This window comes from Chelmon rostratus, chromosome 23 (assembly GCF_017976325.1).
Source record: "Chelmon rostratus isolate fCheRos1 chromosome 23, fCheRos1.pri, whole genome shotgun sequence".
Taxonomy (NCBI): Eukaryota; Metazoa; Chordata; class Actinopteri; order Chaetodontiformes; family Chaetodontidae; genus Chelmon; species Chelmon rostratus.
This window is the reverse complement of record NC_055680.1, coordinates 12,556,651-12,572,812: the sequence shown is the minus strand read 5'-3', so window position 1 is coordinate 12,572,812 and position 16,162 is coordinate 12,556,651. Positions and strand designations below refer to the sequence as shown.

General features: G+C 45.4%; 2 protein-coding genes and 2 non-coding genes across 7 annotated transcripts in view; 1 reads left to right on the top strand and 3 right to left on the bottom strand.

The window, feature by feature from the left end:
• Window positions 1-1,256: 1,256 nt before the first annotated feature.
• naa38 (N-alpha-acetyltransferase 38, NatC auxiliary subunit) lies at window positions 1,257-3,434 on the bottom strand. 2 transcript variants are annotated; one of them, XM_041965398.1, is made up of 3 exons: window positions 3,358-3,434; window positions 2,619-2,793; window positions 1,257-1,756 (listed from the first exon to the last, which is right to left on the bottom strand). In XM_041965398.1, exons 1-3 carry the CDS (start codon window positions 3,394-3,396, stop codon window positions 1,632-1,634), a joined length of 339 nt encoding a protein of 112 aa, XP_041821332.1. In that variant the 5' UTR covers window positions 3,397-3,434; the 3' UTR covers window positions 1,257-1,631. The 2 variants fall into 2 exon arrangements, with proteins under 2 accessions (XP_041821332.1, XP_041821333.1); XM_041965399.1 differs by having other exon boundaries at window positions 1,257-1,742.
• A 347-nt stretch (window positions 3,435-3,781) lies between these two features.
• On the bottom strand, window positions 3,782-3,855 carry trnan-guu. The gene has a single exon. It is a non-coding gene; the product is annotated as a tRNA-Asn (tRNA).
• Window positions 3,856-5,487: 1,632 nt separating this feature from the next.
• On the bottom strand, window positions 5,488-5,561 carry trnan-guu. Its single transcript has one exon. It is a non-coding gene; the product is annotated as a tRNA-Asn (tRNA).
• Window positions 5,562-9,291: 3,730 nt separating this feature from the next.
• Window positions 9,292-16,162, top strand: part of chd3 (chromodomain helicase DNA binding protein 3) — a 42,542-nt gene continuing 35,671 nt past the window's right edge. The window contains exons 1-8 of one of the 3 annotated variants that reach the window (XM_041965787.1): window positions 9,292-9,713; window positions 12,179-12,306; window positions 12,394-12,582; window positions 12,666-12,793; window positions 14,229-14,467; window positions 14,618-14,751; window positions 14,856-14,985; window positions 15,770-15,945. In XM_041965787.1, coding sequence (XP_041821721.1) covers window positions 9,548-9,713; window positions 12,179-12,306; window positions 12,394-12,582; window positions 12,666-12,793; window positions 14,229-14,467; window positions 14,618-14,751; window positions 14,856-14,985; window positions 15,770-15,945 — 1,290 coding nt within the window. In that variant the 5' untranslated portion in view covers window positions 9,292-9,547. The remainder of the gene's footprint in view (window positions 9,714-12,178; window positions 12,307-12,393; window positions 12,583-12,665; window positions 12,794-14,228; window positions 14,468-14,617; window positions 14,752-14,855; window positions 14,986-15,769; window positions 15,946-16,162) is intronic. The other 2 variants (XM_041965788.1, XM_041965789.1) reach the window with 2 other exon arrangements.

The following is a 16,162-nucleotide window of genomic DNA, read 5'->3' as shown; positions in this document are numbered from 1 at the left end:
TTATAATGAAAACTTAAAACTCACATATTGACATGGTCTGAAAAGCCGTTCTTTAGTCCAGACAAAAGTGAAGGGATTGATGACTGAATGAGAGATGTAGTATTTCGTTCTTTCCTTTTCACTCATGTCAAAGCACGGTTTTGAAAACTTGCACTTTTACTCTTATTTTTGAAGAACCACTCCACATGTTCTCCACTCCTGAAATGTTACTGCAGGCTTTTTAAAAGCATCTCAAAGAGTCTTTACCTCATAGCCAAGTGGTTATCTGAGAGCCTCGCTTATACAAAAAGTCTATAGAAAAGTGGAGCTGGAGCGTCAGTTCCAGGTCAAAGGAACACCAGGGACAATTTGAAAACTAAAGCATCAAGTTGCAGAGAAATTCAAAGTGCAGTTTCGTGAAGGAGGCCTCAGTTTTACAGACGGGAAAGACACACAATTTAACCATAAACCAAAATGATGTTTTTGATTTGACCTTTTGAGCACAAACTTAAGTTATTCTGTCAATAATAGGTTACAGATAGTGACTGCGATGGCTTTGAATCTAAATGTGACCAGCTCTTTGTATTTAAATCAGCTGAGTGGGATGGTCTTGTTTCTGGATTTTCTTTTTCGGGTTTTCTGCTGTTAGTGGCTTCAATTTTACTGTTGCCAAACGGAATCAGCTGATATGCTCAAGCGTATTAAAATACTGAAACGATACCAATTCTGTCCCAATTTCTTTGATGCGTGGTATGCGAGGAACAGCTCCCCCCGCAGCCACAAGCGTGTTACTGGTTTGTTCAGACGCGAAAGCAGGATACATGTTCCCCCTCACAGGTATTTGACCCAAACTTGCCCAAATTCCCTCCTTTTAAAAGACCACTCCACCGATTTAACATTGTAGTCCGCTTTTAGTCTATGACCATCGTCTCCCCTCAATCCCTCTTTCTACTTTGTATTGATGTAGTTGTTTTATACTGTTTTTGCTTCTATTGTTTATAGTAGTTTGTACCATGTAAGATTTCTTTGAGTACCTTTTAAAGAGCTATACAAATTAATAAAAATGTATTATTATTATTATTATAACACTGTCAGGCTCACTATGGACGATTAAAAAAAACAGAAATCAAAATCGATGCGGCAGAGCCACAGATATCGTCTCTGACCACAATATTACCCACAATGCAGCTTAGGCGTAAAATCGGTGGAGTTCCCCTTTAATGAACATGTAGCTCCTTACACATTAAAATTATACACAATTCAGAAATTAGCCAAAATAGAAGCAAACATTTCAGTCAACTTTGTGTTTGTCATTGACAAAAATGGATACAAAGTCTCAAATACAGCGTTAAATTTTAAAACATCATGAAACAAAGACGTTTTCTCTCAGGGTAGCTGCTGTTTGATCACACCTTCACACACATGTTGCGCTGCACAGCTGTCACTGCAAGTGGACATATCTTCAAGCATAGAAGGGATGGCTAAATCCAGAATATTGACACAGGAGTTCTGTATCTGCATCTGCATCTGCAGAGGTGAGGTGACTGGTAAAATCCTCAATCGAAGGTGTCCACGCTCCTTTTGGGCCCAGCCGCAGCCATGCAGCCGGCTCGCTGATAGACAGTCGCACTGTCCAAAGGGGCAAAGCTTCATCAATGGCTAGCTCCAAATCCTTGTGCGTCTTCCAGACTGTCTGCCTCCACCTCGATGGACACCACGTGGTGGCCGGGGATCATGGCCAGGCCCAGGACTCGGGGCTCGCCCTGGGAGAAGGTGTCTGACAACATTAAGGGATTAAAAGCACAATCGTAGGTTTTTAAAATGCATAGCGTTCATTATCAAAGGCTGTGAGTTCATCTTCACCCTTTGAGGTCTCTCCTCTAATTTTCACAGACACTATTGTTGGAAATGATTTGTGCTTAACAAAAAGGCTCCATAATTCAAGGGCTTAAACTTGTGAGAAAATGTGACTGTTCAACATGATAAAAAGTGTGTAGAAATGCCATTTAACTTTAATAAATATCCCCACCGAAACAGTCAGAGCTGTTTATAAGTTTGCAATGGCTCTGCTATAAAACTGTCTAATAACCGAATTCCATCAACTTTTAATTGAAGACTAGAAGCTGAGCATTGAGGAGCTGACCCCAATGTAATCTGCGATGGTGAGTTCACACGTTGATGTCACATGAGACGCACTGCGGTTACATGGCAGTCATGTGAGGAGTGCCACCCAATGATTAGAAAACGCTCTTAAGGCAAAAACAATCTATTCAGAAGAGTTGTGACAAAAACTTTCAAGACAAATTAATCCTCTCTTCTCTGCCACTTGTACCACTTGTCTCCTACTAGGAAATTACTTGAAGGAAGCAAGGAAAGGAGATGAGATGAGAAAAGTGATTAACAGAAGTAAAGAAGCCAAGTTATGTTAAGACAACTAAATGTCTTTATTAAAATTTTCCATTGTAGACCTGTTTTGAATTGCACAACATAGCATTTAAGTGCAATAAACCAATGTAAAGCACACACACTGGTATATAGGCTGTTAAATTGGCTATCCCAAAATGTTCAGTGTTTTTTTGCATGATGGAAAAGGTTGCTACTGTCTTCATCCTGCTCGGACACCTTCAGTCATCACCCACCTGTGGATTTGAGGAACTCCTGAGCTGATCCCAGAATGACGTTGCAGTCTCGGTCCGTGCAGAGGAAAAGCCCCACCAGGGTGCGTCCGTCTGTCATGCGGATCCTCATGTTCTTGTTCAGGAGCCCCTCTAGTTTGTGCCTGGCCTGAGACGATGAGGATCCGTCAGACTGCTCCTGGGTGACAACAGAGGGACAACAGACGCTGAATTTAATGGTGAAACAAACAGTCACATCACGGATTAGCTGAGAAACAAAAACAAAGTTGATTCCAACACTTTCATCTTATGAGAAAAAACACACATGAAGAGTTGCTTATTGTTATGATATAAGACACTGATTTGGAAATTACTCGATATTAAAAACATTTTTTAGCCGCAAATCTAATGAGTTACACCTGGGTTTGCTGTCAGGTTAGCAAACTATCTTCATAACTGCATTCAGAAAACTGTGTGCCGGTTTTGCAAATATTCATAAATATCTAGATCCAAAGATTAAGCATCTTAACATATGCAAATATCATCTGGTAAATCCGGCTAACATTACATACCTTTAACAGCTAACAGTAGTATTAGCTAGCTAATGCAATAGCCACCAGCTAACGTTCATGTCTATGTACAACTGAAGCCTTGATAACGATGGAATATGTTTTAAGAAACCCGTTTTCTTCCCTTTTGTGACACGTCAAACACCAGGAGCAATCATGTAATATACTCAAAAATTAAGGGGAAAAACACATACGTGAGTCGAAGGACCATTTTCCTCTATCATTGTTGCCATAACCTCTTCTTCTTCTCCTGCATTTGGTTGCGGAACATTTTTTCGGACGGACCAGCTAAACCGGAAACTCTTTTTTTTTTTTTTTTAAGTGATCGACACCATCAACATACTGACACATAATGTAATGTAACATTCATACGCCCATAACGCAGTAAATTCTCTATGCAATCCGTAGGTTCACAGTGTGGAAGACTCTCGGGTCAGTTATTTAAATTAAATCTCCGAATCCCTTTTTGGAAACATGTAATATGTATAGTTTTCTCTTCTTAAATGTTTTCTGGTTTGTTTCACGTCATTAATTTGGATTTATGCTGGTGATAATGCTGATTTCTAATTCTAGATATGGCATGACAGCAATCGGTAGCTGAAACGCAAAAAAGGTCTGCGTCCCTGGGTGGGCTCGAACCACCAACCTTTCGGTTAACAGCCGAACGCGCTAACCGATTGCGCCACAGAGACCTGACGAGAAGAATGGTTGAGGGCCTCTCGCACGGCCCTTCCTACTCGTAGAAGAGGAGTTCATAATGGGCAGCTGCTTTCAGTGCTTTGGGTCTTACCAGAAATTGAGGCATTTATTATATACAGAAAAAGTTGTTTTTTTTTTATTATTGGAGATCACATAATTTGTTTACACATTACTGTTTATCACAAGAGATGTATTGATGATTCCATCCTGAATATTTAAATTTAAATGCATGTATTTAGCAGAGAAGTTTATCCAGAACATACAAAAAACAAAGGAGAGAAACTTTTATTTTTAATCTGTAAGTGACTCCATCCATCCATTCATTCATTAAACTGTAACTTTACAAAATAACACAAATCATCGAACTGCATACAGAAATAAAAGTGTCCAGTGTCCATGCATCTGCAAGGGGGATAAACTATCTTTTTTTTTCTTTTCATGTTCTCCATCATCCTGCTCTTAGGCACAGCCTCCACAGACGAGCGGTATACAATGCACGTACACACTGCATTTGTATTGGCTGTGTCCAGTCTCTGCTGTCTTGCACATGTTGGGCAGGAGCAGGAGCAGAATGGGCAGAGGAGAGGCTGGTACCCTGGGCCTGTGGAGCAGCCACCAGGACAGGTCACTGGAGCCAGCATCGCCACCTGAGGGCCTGAGGGTGGAGCAAGCAAGAGCGGCTGCTGCATCGCCACCTGAGGGCCTGAGGTTGGAGCAGGGTAGAGCTGCTGCTGCAGATGAAGGATGCAGCAGGCAAGACCTTCACCTGAGCTGGAAGCTGGTCCACAGTGCTGCCCATGGTTCTCCTTGAGCTGCTTTAGCAGTTGTGCTGGACTGTTGCCGAAAATCTGGTCTTGAAGCAGCTGAATGACACAGATGTCACAAGAATATCTGACATGCACAATGTCGCAGTGATGAGTTACATGTTCAATGGAGGGTAAGTTCAGTGGTTTAAAGGTACAGTGTGTAAGAATTTGCCACATGTTGAAGGTCACTCCAAACAAATAGGGGGCAGCATATATCTCCACAGTAACCACTAACTGCTGCTCACTGCACTCTTTGCTGTAGCTATCTTTGGCTGTGGTCACTAGCTGCCTTTAACTAGTCAGCTCAGTTAACTGTGCAGATAGTGTCCAAAATAGCTGAGTCTGCAGCTGGAGGATTGTTGGTGTTTACATTGCTAATCAAGGCTCAGTCAGGGACTGGGAAGTGCAAGTGAAGAAGACACCAAGGAGGACAGCGAGGAAGGTTGTCTTTATTAAGACGACGCTATGTTTGGGGTGAGTACCAAACAACATCTCCTGATACTGACCTGAATAAAAAAGTTATGGTTATAAGGCTAGGTATAAAAGTGGCTTATTAGTGCTTGTTCACATGGCATCCTGAATTTAAATATTTTTTTGGATACATGGCTTGTAGCTGCTAATGTATCTTTTAAGCTTCAATTTTGTATCCTGGCTTTGAGTTATGTTGTCTTGGGATAGTACACACTCCCATTGACAATGTGTCCTATTCATTCTGCCACTGACATACTTCTTCACTGATTTTCTGTAATCTTTAACTCAATCATGGAAACTAGTGTTCTCATTTACATGACAGCACCTGCTCCCGATTAAAATACACCCCGTCCCTGGGTGGGCTCGAACCACCAACCTTTCGGTTAACAGCCGAACGCGCTAACCGATTGCGCCACAGAGACTGATGCACGCCGGGGAGGGGGCGTGTCATCGATTCTTAGCCACGCCCACTCTTGGTCACAGGGTATGTCTGTTGTTGGTGATCAGTTCAACCTGTGCAGTTTTTTCCTCCTTCATTTTACAAATTATTCAGTGATCTATAGGGAAAAAGAAATTAAAAGAAAATATGATATTCTGTAGCAGACATTCATGATTCTGCTTTCCTTTCTTGTTAATCATCTCATGACCCCTCAGATTAATCTTGGGGCAGTTTGTGTGGGTCCAGACCTTCAATTCGGGATATCAGATGTGCACTTCAAATCCTTGACCAGGCTAACTTCTGTTCTGTCCCTCAAAGCATTATAACCCACAAGCGCTTTGTTAACTTCTAACAGTGTGCTACATTTAACAACTTTAAACTACTCACACTGTATATTGATGGATTTTATAAGTGACAAGAAAGGTCTGGGGAGCTTTTTTGCAGAGAAGGGGTTGAGAACTTGCTAGAACCAGAATAAAATATTCCAAAATGAATTGAACACTAATATAAACTTTAAGTCTAAAGCAGTAGACGACCAATAGTTTGAACTTTTGAACTGGCTCATGCGAGGCTAAACACTGAAAGAATGTGTCCTGCTTTCACCTTGTTGGGACGCGTAAAGCTGACGTCCTCCCTGCATGAACGTGATTTAAGCATTATCTGCTCTCCGGGCCGCCTCTGTTCAGGCAGCTCAGCTCTGAATGGAGTGCAGGAGCCGGCGTCTTCCTCTGTGTGTCACACTGCATAAAATGTGGGTTAGCTAAAGCGCAGCACCCAGGGGAGGCGCTTTTCCCTCTCATCCTCCTCGACGTCTCGCTGCCAAACGGACACGGGGGTGTCGGAGGGGAGAGGAGGGGTTGGTGGGTCGCCTCAGCACAGTAGTGCAGTGTGTCAGGGCCTGCAGCGTATGAGAGCCCTGGCTAGTTACACCCTGTTTTTGTTTTTTTTTTGTTTGTTTTTGCAGATGCATAGTGAGACACATGCACAGTCATAGCCACAAATACCTCACACACACACACATGGATGCTGTGGGTGAGGGTGCATAACCTACATACACAAATGCACTTGGTAACACACACTTGCCAGGGAGCCAATCTGGTAACAGCAGACGCCTCAGTGGCCAGAGGCGTAGTGGGGGGGACCCAGTCACTTTCCATGCACAGATACCACGCCGCCACCACCACCACCTCCTCCGACTCCCGTGTGTCTTTCATTGCACTGTGTCTCTCCTGGCAGATGTGGCCGTTGGATCAGGCACTAACAAATTCCTTTCTTCTCATTTGAGGGCGCGGGGGAAGCCGAGCTGGAGTGGTTCAGGCACCTGTTGAGAGAGAGAGTGAGAGAGGGAGGGAGTGTGCACAGCAGATGAGGCGTAATTGAAATTCTCGTTTACGTGATATCCAGTCGTTGGTGTAGAAGCGGCAGCCGACAGAATAATGTATGCAGACAGAGATTGTTGTGGCAGTGAGGAAGGCCTGGCTGTGTGCTCAGGACGCCACGGGTTCAATCCAGGTTCATCCTGTCACACGCTGCTCACTGCTCTTTTTTTTTTCTTGAGCCAGAAATACCTTGAAAACTTGTGATGTGATGGCACTGTCCCTCACAACAAAATGACACATTTGCATATTTGTTGCATAACCAGAAATGTGCAGGGAAAGCAGTTTACTTCATTCTTGTGTTTGTGGCTCAAATTATTTCAAAGGTGCAATTAGCTTATTAGGCTCATACTTAGTTAAGTGCCACAGTAGGGTTAGCTTGCAATAGCATGTGAGCTGCATGACTATTTTCAATATTAAGACACAAAGCTTGCTAAAATAGTACATTTTTTGCACAGAGTTCAGCTTCGTTAAGTGTTGCCTTATGAGTGATGGAGTGATTGCCACTACATACTTATATGTTATGAAAGTAGTTGAGGCCTACCCATGAATTGTGCATGCATGAATTAATTGCAGTTGCATTGGATTCTAAACTTTAAACATTTTTGACATGTTTCTCTCCTTCTCTACCTCAGCAGCACACGTTTTTCACAGCTGACATTTTGACACATAGTTTGGAAAAGCTTAAATTACTAATAATAACATTGACGACGGCTCTGTCCCCATAAGACATGACAGTGAGCAATCCTGCAATACACCCGGACCCTGAACTGAAGCAGCTAAATGGAACTCAGCCATTGTTGATTGATTTTATAATTTGCACCTACTTATGTCCTGCTGTGACATGTTAAATCACCCTCTGTGAAAAAGATGACCTCTAAGACATGACCCCTCAATTCATCCTCTGCACTCCACCATACATAAGTTTCATTTTCATGACTTATTATTTATTCATCCATTTATGTATTTTTTGTGTCGTGAGTAGCAAACAGGGACAAGCATTTCGCTGCACAGCCCTTACAACAGTAAATAAATTAACATCTTAACACAAGGGTCCGCTCACTAGCTTTCAGCTGAGGTTTCTTCTCATGTTGTGGTTTGCTCTGCAGGCTGTTAAATGCAATAAAAAGCTCCAGAAGCACCTCTTTTGTGGAGACTTTCTCTTTATTCAGCTACATTACCAAGGTCGAGTACGAACCTCCAGCTCAAATGAGCGAACATATCAAAGAACTGAAGATCTCACCTGTGACCAAAGTGAGATGTTCATGTGAATGGAGGCATTAAAGGCTGCTGACTAGAAATAAATGGACATTTTCTGCGCAGAGGAATTACAGCGAGAAGCAGCTCATCTAAACACTTGTGCTTGCTCCTCTTTTTAAGTGAATAAATGCAATAAAATCAGCTAAACGCAATGAAACCACACTTATTTTAACACACGGCTTTTATTTTTTGTCTCAGATGCTCCAGGAGCTCATCAGGATGCAGACGTTTCACTACAATGCAGCTCTTTTTTTCTTTCATATTTCATCCATAGCGGTGCCACAGTTTCTCCTGTCTGACCCCTGTTCCGTTTTGCATGCGCAAAGGCAAATCGAAATTCCTTTTGTCAAAACAAAAGTGCCCTGAGCAGCCACCGAGGGCTGGATGGGATGCAGGGATTCCCATGGCCTTACTGCCATCCAGTTGACGCGGCCCCGCTGCGCGCGATTTCGCCGCAAGCGCTCGCAAAATCGCTCCGGTTTCGTTTTAATGCTCCGTATTAGAGCTAGATCGCGCGCTGCGAGCGGTTTGACGCGAAGCTTTGCGCCGGCTCCGGCACAGTTTGCACACTCTCAATTGTTTTCATCCCCACCACAAGTAGTTAATTTTTAAGCAATACAATCTGATGTAAGTCTGGGCATGGCTGCGGCAGATTTTCCCAACCCCCCTCTCTCAATCCCTCCCCAGCACTCACACTCTCACACACACACACACACACACACACACACACACACTGCTCCAAAATACTTTTTTATACAACGGTGGGGGCTCCGGAGAATATAAGGTGGCCATATTTGATAGATTTGTGTCGGGCTCTGCAATGCAGAAAGCGAGAGTTGTTGCGTGTGATCTTGCAAGTGACAGTGACACCAGGCGAGCGTGTCGTGTTCGTGACTGATCCGGACTTGGAGAGAGGGAGAGGAGAGGGGAGGGAGGGGGCCACAGACAGAAAAGAAACAAACAAGTAACAATGTAACTTACATGCAGTCACACACCCCTTTTTTCTTGTAACAATGTGTACGTTTTTACGGAGGGAGGGGGCGCGCAGAGGGAGAAAGAGAGACGGAGAGAGATAGGGAAAGGAGGAGGGGGGTGCCTTCTGAAATAATATAGTCAGCCATTTTTTATGTAAGGGGATTTTTTTTTCTTATTGGGGGGGTTGTTAAAAAATAAATATAAGAGGGCGGCCATCTTTGTTGCTCTGCCGAGTGTAAAATATTTCAAAACGCCCCCCACTTTTTTCTGTGCCGATTTGAATATTAAATAAATATCATACATTCGCGCAAGAATACGCTTTTTTGAATACAAGGACGGACCCGATGACAGGAATATAATGTCCTCTCCTCTCCGGTCCTGTGAGGAAGACGAGGGCATGGTGGTTAATTCCGAGGGAGGAGATTTTGATGAAGAAGACGACGACGACGGAGACCTAGACGAGAACGCAAGCGACATAAACTCGCCGGCGGCGCCTCGGGAAACTGCAACACCAGCCGCGCCAGGTACGGTAAAAAAGAAAGCTGGCGGACAGGTCGGGAGCGCGCACACGGGATAAAAACACACTTTAAACTGGCGCTAAGGTGGCGGAGAGGGGGCATGCTGGAAGTAGCCGGAACCCGCGGATTGTGCCCCAAATCTGCGCCCGTCCAGCACCGACCCGGTACAGCAGAGACCCGCGAGGACAAGTCGGGTGCGCGCGTCCAAAATCGAACTTACCAGTCCAGATTTTTTTTTTTTTAATAAAAAAGGATGTTTCACCACCCTGAAACCGATATTCACCCCCCCAGTTACTGCACCTACATGCCGCCGTAGGTGCCATGTTTGCAGCTACAAGAGAGGCTTGAAAGAGGAGGAGAGGGCGCGCTTTGCGAACACTTTGCAACAAAACGCGAGAGAAACTAACGGAAAGAAACGCACGCCAGATGCGTCCCGGTGCTGTTGCGGGCTGTGCTTCTCCGCCGCTCCTCTTCCTCTCAACCGCGAGCACGTCCGAACAAAGTTTAAAGCAACTTGCCGCCGCCTGCCGCTTGCCGCTTCGCCGCGCACCGAAAGTTGTTTGTCCCCTCAAATCCCCGTTTTGACAGCTCCCAGACGGGACATGACATGTGCATGGGCTCGGTCCTCGGGGGCAATAAGGTCGAGCCTGAAGGGTAAAACACCGAGAGGCTGGCGTAAACATGGACTCCCCCTGGCCTGAGGCTACATATACATAGATACCCATCACCGGGGGGGAGCGGATGCGTTTTTAGCCGTGCAGGCATGAAAGCCGGATCATAGTGTGATACCGTGGCGTGAGACACAAACTTGCCCCCCTGCCCCATTGTCTCTCTGACAGGTCAAAATAGGACACCGCTGCTGCTGCATGCTGCTCACTTGCAGGCCAGAAAGGTGGGACTATTTAGCCCCCTCCGGTAGCTTAGCATACTAATTATCCGACACACATTGATGAAATGTTTATTCGTGCGTCCTCATCCTGCAGGATGTTTTCGTCCTGCAGGAGTTGCTCCCCTCAGCAGCAATATGCAGCACCGATCTCGTCAAAAGATGACTGACTGAATGCACATGACATTCTGGAAGTTTCTGTGACAGTGGAGCTGCATATGGGGTTGCAGTGAAAGTAAAGGGTGCAGAAAGTAGTGGCTGGTTAACCACACTGCATCAGTAGAAGTCAAAAATAGCAGCGCAGAAGCCCGAAGGCGGCAGTTTATTCATAAAAGGCGAATAATAACTAATGATTTGGTTTGGATGCAATGCAGATGTGGGAGAGGCGCTTAAAAGTAACAGAGCAGATGTCATAATGGAGGAAATGTGATATAACTTGTGTGAATTTTACAGGAGTGATCCATTGCATTGTCTTTGGACTTAATTAGCTCGAGTCCGGACCCGCCGCCATGCCGTGCCAGACAGATAAATGATGGTGTCGGGGCTTCCCGACGAGGACTTTAACCCCCTCCCGACCTCTGCCAGCGGTGGTCGGGGTCCCGTTGCGGGAATTGCACAGCAGGGAAGAGGAGTCGTTCCAGTTCACCGCACCGTCCCGCTGGCGGCCTCTGAATCACCGGGCTCTGCGTGCGTGCCGCGCCGCCCCCGGCGTATCTTCGGCGGCTGCGCGCTGCACGGATACGCGGGTAGAGAGGGGTTGGTTGTTTGGACGGGGTGGGAGTGAGGAGGAGGAGGTTAGGAGGGCTGCTGCTGCTGCTGCTGGTGGGAGCGCTCACCAACAAAAGGAAGGCAGACAATAAAATCCGACTAAATGCAGCCTATCAAACATTGCACGGCGGAGACCGCAGCCCATATTTGGGTCATGCTTTAACGCTTTGCTGCGTTTCATCCTTTGAAGCCGAGGCTGCTGCGTCTCCGTGTCTGTCTGTACTTCTCTGTTTCTACTCCAAGCCGGGTCAGGTTGCAGGTTAAACAGCTTCAACCTGGCCGTGCCTGTGATATTGCACAGACGCCGCAGGGAATAACTGGCCTGATATTTTCACATCGTTTGCTGGCTGAAAGCAGAGATACAGTCATGCATTTTAGATGCACTGTGCCTGAGAGTCTTAGATAATAGAAGTATTTACCTAAATAAAAAGTTTTTAAATATAACAGCACTAGATTTATTTATTCTCTCCAGGACTTTGGGATGATTTCCAGCAAAAAAACACCAGAGGTAGTTTGTTTACAAAGTTGCTGGTCACACTTCCGCTTTGCCATAAACCAATTATCCCCATGCTATGAAACCGCCAACACCAGCTGCCCAGTCTAACTCACATCCCTCTGGCAAACTGTATCTAATTCAGCATGTGTCAGTTCAGACGGGGTCAGAGGTCGCCGAAGCCACCGTGGCCATCATGCAGCTTTTGTTGTGCGTAATTATGTTCAGCGGGGATTAGCTGGGTGTTGAGGAGATTATCGTCCATCTGATTCCGAGAGCTGTCTTTCCTTCACGCCTCCATCTCCCCTCTGCTTCCCCTCCCAGACGAAGAGCCCGAGATATCCGACAGAGAGGTCCCCTGCAGGAAGAAAGGCCGGCCGAAGAAGAAGAAAGACACAAAGAAGAAAGACAAAGAGGGGAAACCCGCCAAAGCGAAAAAACGCAAGAAGATTGTAAGTTTGTTAAGATGTCGTGCTTTGGAAATGTTTTTCTCTCTTCTTTTTTAACTGACTACAACATATCCTCCTCTCTCGTGTCAGGACAGCGATGTAGACAGAGACTCAGACAGAGAGAGGGACTATGGCGAGAACTCGGACAGCGTTGCCAGCGACTATGGGTCCGGAGAGAAGAAGAAAAAGAAGAAGCATAAAGAGAGGAAGGAGAAGAAAACCAAGAAGAAGAAAAAAGACGACGGAGACCGAGACAGCAGTCAGGAGGAGACAACGAAGGTAAAGCACCTGAGTCGTCTCTGGCGAGCTCGAACCTTGTTCGATCCTTGATCTCTCTGTTCTGATGGGTGGTTTCTCCTCAGCAACCCATAGAGCAGAAGACCTCTGCCCAGCTGGCGAAGGAGTGGGGTCTGGAGGATGTTGATCATACCTTCACTGAGGAGGACTACAGGGAACTTACCAACTATAAAGCCTTCAGCCAGTTCATGAGGTACGGTCTTTCTCTCTTGTTTCCATGTGGTGCTGATGTGGACTGCTGGCAAACATCACCTGTAGATAGTGTTTTAATTAGTAGCATTTAATTGTTAAATACACCATATGCCAAGTCAACCTGTTTACCTGTGGGATGTTCCAAACAGGTGTTTTTGAAGCGTTCCACAACTTTCCCAGTCTTTTGTTGCTCCTGTCCCATCAAATTCAGAATTAGCAGATATTTAAAAAAGATCAATGAAGCTGATGAGGTCAGACATTAAATATGTTATCTTATTAGTAAGCTATGATATTCTGTTTTATTTATGTTTTACACAGCGTCCCAACTTTTATTGAAATCATTGCTGTATTTGCATGCAACTTATTCATTTTTATGTGTTTTCATAATGAGAAACTGGTCTCCTACATGCACTTCTATGCATTAGGTGCAAGGTTCATGTCAGCTCAGTTTTGGAGTGTGAGCTTGTTTCCGATCTGCATATTGAAAGCATGCATCAGAATCAGAAACAGCTTTATTGGCTTTGGTATTCGTACTGTATGCATACCTGTACAAGGAATCTGACTTGTCTTGCCCTCACTGTGCTTACACAGAAATAAGACATACAGTCAAAAACAAGCACAACAAAGCCGAACAAAGAGGTGTGCGTGCATAGAAGTAGGGGAAAAAATAGATGCGTGTAGGAACATGTCAAAATCAACTATGAACAACAACACACACTGTCTGCATACGAGCTGAAGTGTTACTGTGGATTGTAAACAAGAGTACAATAACGCAAAGGTGCAGAGTGCTGACATAAATACTGAACTGTTCATGTAACTTTATATACAAAGTGTACAGTGTACATACATGTGTACGTCTATATGCAGTGTAGACAGAGCAGTGGCTGCTTTTTGTTTAAAGTTTCAAGCCTCTTGCAGACCAGCCTGCCTCTACGCTGGCAGCACCACTCAACACGAACTGTCCCCGGCAGAGTCACGAGCGCTGTGTTAACACAGATACGGGTGGCACAAGCGCTTTTACCGCTGTCGTCCCGTGGCAGCTGTGACTTTACCATCCCAGCCAGTTGTGCCTCCCAGTGGCAGCCTGAGCCTCGGCCCCTGTGGCTGACTCATACCTGCTTTCGACTGCAGGAGCATGAAGGAAACTGTTGTGTCCACCGCATGTGTATGTTGGGGAGTTATTTGGCTGTCAGGCTGAGCTGCATTTCACAGCCGCATTATTCTTTCACCAGCGACTATGGTTATGTTCACTTTTGCACATGCTGCAAATCACTGTGACTAATACGTATAAATATAATTGGCAGTCAGCAGGAATTAAAACGTTATGCATGCTGAAAATGCCACAGCTCTGCAGATTTCCGTGTTTTTTCTGCCTGTATGGTGTCTCACTCAAAAGCATTCTAACGCTCCCAACCATCTCACCCTCCCCCCCCCAGGCCGATGATAGCCAAGAAGAATCCTAAGATCCCCATGTCCAAGATGATGACCATCCTGGGGGCCAAGTGGAGGGAGTTCAGCTCTAACAACCCCTTCAAGGGCAATGCCGCTGCTGTCGCGGCGGCCGCTGCAGCTGCCGCGATCGCCGTAGCCGAGCAGGTCTCCGCCGCGACTGCTTCACCCGAGCTGCCGCTGCAGCCGCCGCCGATCAGAAAGGCCAAGACGAAAGAGGGCAAAGGTCAGCAGTCAGCTTTACACCTGTAGCTCCTCTTCCCATGGACCCCTTTAGCTCTTTGAAATCCAGTAAAGCAGACATGAGCAGTTGTGGGTAGTTGGCCGCTTGGTCAGTCTTTTATGGTAAATGTTGCACATGATCTTCTTTGTCCAGGCCCTGGCTATAAGAAGCGCAGTAAAAGTCCTCGAGTCCCAGACAAGAAAAAGGCTGCAGCAAAGGCCAAAAAGATGGCGCCCATTCGGATCAAGCTGTCACCTATAGGCGCCAAGAGGAAGAAGAGCTGCTCGGTGAGTTCAAAGCTTCTTCACCCTCCCTCTGCGTCCACGTTCCCACCGTCACCCGCTCACCTCTCTTCTCTTTCATTCTCTCGCCCGTCCCCGCTCTCTGGCAGAGCGACGATATGGACGAGGACGAGTCCGAGCAGGAGGACTCCAGCGTCCACAGCTCCTCGGTTCGCTCCGACAGCTCCGGCCGCGTCAAGAAGAACAAGCGGGGCCGGCCGGCCAAGAAGAAGAAGAAAAGTAAGCAACTGCTGAACACGAGCCTGAGGAAGATGGTGGTCGTAATTGCACTTAGTCCAACTATTCACATGAATACAGAGGAGGAGTTTATAGTGTTTCTTTAACCAGTTTTACAACCAATTTGAACACAGCTGGATGTAAAAGATGCTGCAGTTGCAGTTGCCATTGTACAACAGTAATAGAATAGAAAAAGGAAATAAGAAATATTTTAGAGAATGTAAAAAATAAGTACACTATACAACAGTATAAATCATCCATAAATAACAAACAATATGGAAATGTGTATTATGCTACAATAAATAACAACTCTATATAGAAATATATTTGATGGTAAACAGTCTATATCAAGTCACTACTACTGCTAATACTATAATAACGATAATAATAACAATACTAATAGTAACACTAATGTATAGTAGCATATATATATATATATATAGATATATATAATAACAATAATTATAACAAGAATACTATTATAATACCAGTAGTAGGAGAATAACACAGTATGAATATGCATATGCAGTATAAAGAGTATACATTTACATCGTAGTATTGCACATGCTAACTGTTGGGAATTTAACTGGTTTATCGTGAGACCAGTAACATGTAACGGAAAATGCAACAGAAAGCGCTCCCCTGGTTATCTGAGTTATATTTCAGGCTCTAAGAATATTCTCTGCAGGGTTAAGAGTAAATGCTTTGATTTAGATGTTTTTAGTTTTCACAAAAACACACATTTTCAGACGCTTGTGTCCCGTCTGCCTGTGCTTGCTCCCTCCAGTCCCAGGCGACGAGGAGGGCGACGGCTACGAGACGGATCACCAGGACTACTGCGAGGTGTGCCAGCAGGGTGGGGAGATCATCCTGTGCGACACCTGCCCCCGAGCGTACCACCTCGTCTGCCTCGAGCCCGAGCTGGACAAGGCCCCCGAGGGCAAGTGGAGCTGCCCGCACTGCGTGAGTACAGCCCCGCCGGACCACGTCCGCTGCCGCTTCCTGCGCGCGGTTCTTCTCAGCGTCCTCATTCGCATATTCATCCCCCAGCCATGCATCTACTTGGCAAACCCGAGTGGAAAAAACAGTTAAAAGTGATTTGTTTTTACTTGCTTGGAGCACCAGATGAATAGAGGCTTTGTAGCTGCATCGCACACCTCAGTGGAGAGATACAGAATCC

Excerpts from the sequence above, each read along its gene's own strand:
- naa38 (XM_041965398.1), bottom strand. The coding sequence starts at position 3,396 with ATGGCAACAATGATAGAGGAAAATGGTCCTTCGACTCAC. Across the intron at positions 2,794-3,357 it reads AAAATGGTCCTTCGACTCAC|GAGCAGTCTGACGGATCCTC; the intron begins GTATGTGTTTTT and ends GTTGTCACCCAG. Across the intron at positions 1,757-2,618 it reads GGAGTTCCTCAAATCCACAG|ACACCTTCTCCCAGGGCGAG; the intron begins GTGGGTGATGAC and ends TAATGTTGTCAG.